The sequence below is a fragment of the Hevea brasiliensis genome, chromosome 17 (assembly GCF_030052815.1).
Source record: "Hevea brasiliensis isolate MT/VB/25A 57/8 chromosome 17, ASM3005281v1, whole genome shotgun sequence".
Classification (NCBI taxonomy): domain Eukaryota; kingdom Viridiplantae; phylum Streptophyta; class Magnoliopsida; order Malpighiales; family Euphorbiaceae; genus Hevea; species Hevea brasiliensis.
This window is the reverse complement of record NC_079509.1, coordinates 47449202-47456887: the sequence shown is the minus strand read 5'-3', so window position 1 is coordinate 47456887 and position 7686 is coordinate 47449202. Positions and strand designations below refer to the sequence as shown.

General features: G+C 31.2%; 1 protein-coding gene across 1 annotated transcript; it reads left to right on the top strand.

Moving 5' to 3' along the window:
* Positions 1–601: 601 nt before the first annotated feature.
* Positions 602–5498, top strand: LOC110637828 (putative disease resistance protein At1g50180). The gene is made up of 2 exons (XM_058139448.1): positions 602–3755; positions 5079–5498. Exon 1 carries the CDS (start codon positions 710–712, stop codon positions 2636–2638), a length of 1929 nt encoding a protein of 642 aa, XP_057995431.1. The 5' UTR covers positions 602–709; the 3' UTR covers positions 2639–3755; positions 5079–5498.
* The last annotated feature ends 2188 nt before the right edge of the window (positions 5499–7686 follow it).

Below are 7686 nucleotides of genomic sequence, written 5' to 3'. Positions count from 1 at the left end.
ATAATAATGTTAAAGTAATGTTTATAGAAAAATTATTAAGAAAGGCACAAATATATTATAAAAATATATTAATAATTTATATGAGAATGTTTTAATAATTTTTCACAATTTTTTTAAAAAAGGGCTTCACTTGGTGTCTCCTGAATTTTGATGTAAAAACAAACAAAGTTGGGACGTGGGACCAAAAGTTGCAAGTGTTAAAAGAAAAAAAAAAGAGGGTAGCATGTTAAAAGATTATAAGATATATTATATAAAATTAAAAATTATTTTTAATAATAAAATGAAAATTTTGAAAAAATAAAGACAAAAAAATAATATATCATAATATGATAAAATGATCATAACTGCATTGTTAAAAAATAATTAAATTTTACTATGAATAAAATTATTCAAAACTATTTTAATGGAAATAATAATAATAATAATAATAATAATAATAATTAAATAATTTAAAAATAATTGAAATGAAAATAAAAATTGAATCTATAAAAAAATTGAAATGAGAAAAAAATAATATATATATATATATATGGAATATTGTAGAATATTCTTAGCGTACTATTTTGTCCTGTTTTGACTAGTCTTTGGATCATTACCACCGACGACCGCTGTTGACAAACAGAACAGAGACCCTGCTTATCCCAAACAGAACAAACTCTTGCTTCTGATTTTCCCTTTCTTGCTAACAAAAAGTAGTAGAAGGAGAAGAATGGCCGAGGCTGTTGTTTCTGTGGCTGTTCAAAGAATTGCTGATTTGCTCATACAAGAATCAGTTTTTCTACATGGTATGCATGATGAAGTTGAGCGGTTGCAAGCTGAACTCAAGCGGATGCAGTGCCTCTTGAAAGAAGCAGACCGTCGTCAAGATCAAGATGAGCGCGTTCGCAACTGGGTAACTGAAATCAGAGACCTCTCTTATGATGCTGAGGATGTCATCGATGCCTTTCTTCTTAAAGTTGCAAGGGTCAGAGGAGAAGGTGTACGTGGATTCATTAAGAGGGTTTCCTTCAAGTTCACTAAGGCTTTTCATCTCCATGAAATAGGAACCCAGATCTCATCTATCCGAGCTAAGATTGGGGATATATCCACAAGTATGCAGACTTACGGTGTCAAACTTGTTGAGGGAGAGGGGCCTAGTTATGGGAATGAGAAACAACAACGATATAGAAGATCGTTTCCACATGCTGAGGAAGGGTTTCTCATTAGCTTGGATGCTGCAATTAGCGATCTTAAAGCTCAATTGATGATGAAGGAAGAGCGAATGCGTGTTGTTTCCATCGTGGGCATGGGAGGACTTGGTAAAATGACTCTTGCTAGGAAAGTATACAATGTTACTAAAGTGAAGCAACATTTCAATTGTTATTCTTGGATCTTCATATCTCAGCAATTCTCCATCAAGGATGTTTTGGTTGGAATCCTGATAAATGTTGCATCTAGTGAGGGTAAATCAGAGTTCGAAGGGATGAATGAGGAAGAGCTGGTTATAGCACTTCACAGTAGGTTGGAGGAGAAGCGTTACTTGGTGGTTCTTGATGATATTTGGACAACTGAGGCGTTGGATTGTTTGAAACCTGCTTTCCCAAAGGGTAAGAAAGGAAGCAAAGTTCTATTCACCACCCGAAATAGGATAGTTGCTTCTCATGCTGATCCATGGAGCTCCCCAGTGGAACCACCATTTTTGACAGATGATGAAAGCTGGGAACTTCTCAATAGGAAAACATTCCCAAGGGACATTCATATGGAGAATGGTTGCACAGCAGAATTTGAGAAATTGGGCAGGGAAATGGTGAAAAAATGCAGAGGATTGCCAATTGCAATTGTTGTACTTGGGGGCTTATTGGCAACAAAGAAGTCATTGAAGGAGTGGGAAGTGGTGCATGGAAGCATTAATACACAATTTGTCAAGTGGGAACAACATCATCAATGTGGAGGAGTGTATGGAATATTAGCTTTGAGCTATCATGATTTGCCTTTCCATTTGAAACCATGCTTTCTCTATCTTTCTCAATTTCCAGAGGATTGGGAGTTTCACAAAAGGGAATTGATTCCAATGTGGATGGCTGAAGGGTTTATATTACAATCGTCAATGGGAGAAGGAGAAGACACAATGGAAGATAAGGGTGAAGAATATTTGGAAGAGCTTATAAGTAGGTGTATGGTTCAAGTAAGCCAAAGAGATCACACTGGAATAGGTGTGAAAACATGCAGAATTCATGATCTGGTGCGTGGTATGTGTATTTCCAAGGCAAGGACTGAGAACTTCCTTGGAGTTATACAGTACACAGAAGACGCTGCAGCAAACAGTAGCTCCTTCACTCTGCAATTGACATCAAGTAATAAGTGGCGTAGAATTGCCATTCATCCTCGCATTACTGGGAAAGGTGGAAGCAAAAGTAAGTTCTGTGTACCTTCCTTAAAAAATGGTGATTCACATCTCCGTTCTCTATTCTATTTCATTGAACATGGTATGCTTGATGTAGTGAGACAGAAACTCGGTGGTGGCTTTGAATATGGAAGTAGTGGGTATTATATGAGAAGGCAGCAACTAAAGTTTATTTTTGAGAATTTTAGGCTGCTAAGAGTTTTAAAAATTGACTATATATATCACTACTACATACCTATGGAATTGGGCATTTGATTCATTTGAGATATCTTGCACTGAAACATACTGGAATGGATAATAAAGCAAAGTGCTTGTGTTTGGAGTCATAACTTTGCCATTATCCATTGGTAATCTGCGGAGTTTATATACCCTTGATCTACGAAATACTTATATGATTATATTACCTTCTGCATTATCAAAATTAGAAGGCTTAAGACATCTGTTTGTGGATCAGACTTCTATGGGGCATTTTAGATTGGATAAATTGAGACACCTAGGGACTTTGAGTTGGATAACTGCAGAGTATCTAATTAAAACAGATGCAGTATGGAAATTGACCAATCTCCAAAATTTGGCAGTAGAATTCATGACAAAAAAGGAAGTTGAGGAGGTTCTAAGGTCTCCTATTTTTTGATTAGTCCGTTCCTTGAAGATGACGATGAAGAGGGAGAGCATAGATTCATTTCCTAATTTGGAGCCATTTTCTGGTCTTCATTGTCTTACGAAAGTGGACCTAGAAACATTACACATTTCTGAGGATTTAACCCAAAATCGTTTAGAGTGGAGAAAGCGAATCCATGTAGCCGACCCTAAATTTTTGGGATAAAGACTTAGTTGAGTTGAGTATTGTCTTACGAAAGTGCATTTAAATGGAGTCATACCAGAAGATCCCCATTCCTTGCATCACAACTTGGAACACCTACCAGCAAGCCTTGCCAAGTTAACTTTGTGGAATTCTCATTTGAAGCGAGATCCGATGGGTATTTTGGAGAAGCTGCCTAATCTGAGATTTTTGCAGTTGAATCATTCATATGAGGGGTCTAAAATGGTCTGCTCTGCCCATGGCTTTCCTCAACTTGAGACTCTTATATTTGCAAGTTTATGTGAACTAGAAGAATGGGAAATAGAAGAAGGTGCAATGCCATATCTTATGACTTTACAATTAATGAATCTAAACTATCTGATGATGATTCCAGAAGGATTGAAATCAGTCACCGCCATTCAAGAATTGAAAATTTGTGGGATAAGAGGAGAATTGAAAAACAGGGTTCAAGTCACTGATGGAGTAGAAGGAGAGGATTTTGACAAGGTGCGCCACATTTCATCCATCTCACTTATTGAGTGGTAAAGCTGAAAAAACAATATTCACAAGGTAACCATTTCTTATCTTTTATTTGGATATTTTCATCAAAACAAATTAAATAGTTAAGCCATTTCTGATGAAACTAGCAGTCTGTGGCAGAGTTGGCCATCTATAACAGCATTCTAGTTGGCTGTGATCAGTTGTTTTTGTGTTTTAAGAAATAAATTTCAGTGTGGAATCCAAAAGAAACTAATTAATTATATGCTATTAATTACATTTCCTTTCAAATAATCATTACTTTCTACAAATAAATTAAACATTTTATCCATTTGAAATAAATTAGTATTACTATTCTGTTGGATTTGGTGAATCTATAAACAAGATTAAAGAAACTAGAGAGAGATCATAGCCCATAAAAATATATTGAGAAATTAAACACTTTGAAGTATTCATTTTCTGAAAAATGAATCCTCTAACTTAGCAAGTCCTAGAATTGATGATTTTATTTTTCTAGGATATATATATATATATTTTTGATACCGTTAGCTCTTACTAGCACTCAAATTCTATACATCACATATTGGGAATGACTATTGTGCCCCGTTAGTTTTTTTTTTAGTATAATTGGGTTTGACTGGAACTCAAACTCAAAACCTTACCGTTCCAGAGAAGATATCAGTACTATTGGGCTATAGCTTATAATTTAATTAAGCTTAGAAAATGATGCATCTATCTAACAATCCACAACTAGGCATTGTGATACAGAGGAACTGCAGAATAAAAGGGAAAGAATGAGAATAATTATTGAAATTCTTTTGCACCAAACATTCCTGTATCACATGTTTTAAAAATTGCTAAAGTTAGGTTGATTCTTCGTATGCAATGGGAGAGTACCAATCCATGAAAATGGACAGAAATGGGGGAATTTCTCAAGTAAAAACAGAACATCTCAAGACTAAGTTTTCTTTTAGGATTCTTACTGTCCTTTGCCTGCATTCTCATTGAGAAATCTCTGATGTTGAGCCTAAAAAGAAGCATATTGGCCTGTTTGTGTTTGGGGATTGAGTCTATGATCCAGGCAACAGTAACTGTCTAAACATAAGCATTCTAAATAAAGCTTGGCCATATGGGGAGGCATTCTTCAAGTTCCCAACTGGGAGATTTGTTAATCATTAACTCCTAATTTATGAAGACTATAATTTATTCCTTTACAGAATAGAAAACCCATGATCAGATCCATGATCAGAGTGTTGTAGGATAATTCCCTATATCAAGCTCTTTATTGTTAAATGTAATGTGGATGCTTCGTTACTATCTGTTATGGACAAATAGGGTGCTGGTTGGATGGTTCGGGATGATAATGGGGCTGTTTTGTATGCTTGTCAATTGCAGATGGATGGCTTGCGAGATCCTAAGGTAGCTTAGGCTTTGGCATTCAAGTTGGCGTTGGACTGGTTGCGGACTAGAGTTACCCAACGTGTAACGTTTGAGTTGGATTCCCTACTGCTTGTTCGGGGGCTTCGGGCTGATGAGGAGGATGGTTCGTACTTTGTTGTTATTGTGTAGGATTGTAAACGTCTATTAAGAAACTCTATGCCGGTTTCTATTGTTCCTATTGTGTAGGATTAGAAGATCAGCGAATCATGTGGCTCATCTTTAGGCTACATTTTATTAGGGGATCTTCCCCTCCTGTTCCTATTTATAGTGCTATTTCTTTTGGATTTGATTTAGGGCCTGTTTAGTTTAATTGTTGAATATAGTTGATAACTGTTAGCTGATAGTTAGTAGCTGATAATAGCTAATTTATGTTAAGTATTTGTTAAAGCAATATTTATTTGTTGTTATTTATATGTGAGATGATTAATAAGGATATATATTATATAATTTATTTTATTATTGAAATAAATATAAAATTATAAATTTATTATATTATATTATTTATTTTATTATTAAATTTAATATATAATTATTAAATTAATATATTATATTATTAAAATAAATATATAATTATTAATATATTATATTATTTATTTATTTTATTATTAAAATAAGAAAATAATTAAATAATTTTAAAAATTTAGAAAAAATAATAAAGTAATTATTATTGTTGATAAAGGAAAATCTTATAATTAATTTTAAGTTTTTAAATATATATAAATATTTTATATTTTATATTATTAATAAAAAAATATTTTAATAAAATTAAAATGTGTTAATTAAAATATTAAAATTATAAATGAAAAAGATAAAAATAATAAATGAAAAAAATAAAAATATTAATCATATTAAATTTTGAACTAAATAAAAAAATAATAATATAGTCAAAATAAAGAAACAATTCTAAAAATACAACTGTAGTTGATGGGTACCATATTAGTTACCTATCAACTATCACCTTTATTTTTTGAAACTTATTAAACATTATATTTTGGGTGTTCATCATCTATCAGCTGTACTCAATAGTTGAACTAAATATCCCCTTAATAATGAAATTTCTTTATGTTAAAAAAAAAAAGGCTAAGTAGATCAATTTAAAAAAAATAAATAAAAAATACACCAAATCAAATTATAAAAAAATATTGAATTAAATTCTTAACTTAAATTGAAATCAAACTATTAAAAAAATAGATTAAAATGAGATTTTTTTAGGGGAAATTATAAAAAATGTATTAGGAGATTCTGCTTATTTTTCACTTTAATGTTTGTTGTTTACTTTGTGATAAAATGGTATATTGGGTTTTACAATATTACTAAAAAATAATTTGTTATTCTTTTTTCATTAAAAATCACTTAAGTGGAAGAGAAATTTGCTTATGCAGAATAAAAAGGAAAATTACAAGAAAAGTACTTACAGTTCCACTCATTTTTACTTAATGACTCATTTTATGATAAGTGATATCTTGAAATTTTTACCATTAACAAATCACGACTTTTGCTGTTGATGTGAATTAAAAAATTTCAAATAAATAAAATTATTTTATAATAATTTAACAAAATTAAAAAAAAAATCAGAAATACACCTCTGTCACAATTATTCTCCATAAGTTAAGTCAACATCCACTTGGGTAGTTTTAAGGATCTCCCAAGCTTGCAGCCTACTTTCATTTTAGAATCATTTTAAATCCTAAGCATATTAAACGAGGTAATTTCTTCTATTATTTTTATATATGAGCATTTGAAATTGATTTGAGTTGAGTTAAATTTACATCGAACAATGTGCATCGTGTAATGCTGAGCATGTTTATTTAGATACATGTATTGATGTGTTTATATAATAAATAAATGATGTGAACCATTTTTTAAGCATATGGTGCTGTGAAAAATAGAGTTGAAGATGTAATATCATACTTTAAATTTTTGTAAGAGAATTAGGGTTAAACAAAGTATTTAAGGGTTAACTGAGAGACCCATAACATTTTTCAAATTTTATATTCCACATAAAGAACATGCCAACGACTGATAGAGCACCATAAACATATAGTAGAATCTTCAATACTAAAAGCGTAGAATACTTCAATGTTGAGTGGATGCCAATTGAGCGATTAATCAAGTATTGATAGAGCACTATGAAATATTTTGTCAATATGTGAATTATTTTTTTTATTTTTAATATTAAAAATAATTAAAAATATTATTTTAATAACACATCAATAAAAATTAACTGTATTAAATATTTTTTTTTGTGCATGTGTGACTTATATTTTAATAAATATTTATTTTTATTATTAAATTATGTGTGTCTATCTACTAATAAAAAAAAATAATGCCACTGAGTAAAAATAAAAATAAAAAATAAGGCTGAGTGTTTTGATGTGACTCAATCATCCGGTATTAGTTCGAGATCTTACATCAGTTATAAACAGTATATATATGCCGCTTACAAGAGAGTAAAAATTTTATTAAAATTATTATTATTTTAGCAAAATGATGTGGTTTATACGTATATATATATTTTTTTTTTCAGTTTATAAGGATCACTTTATTACGAGCTAAACCTCAG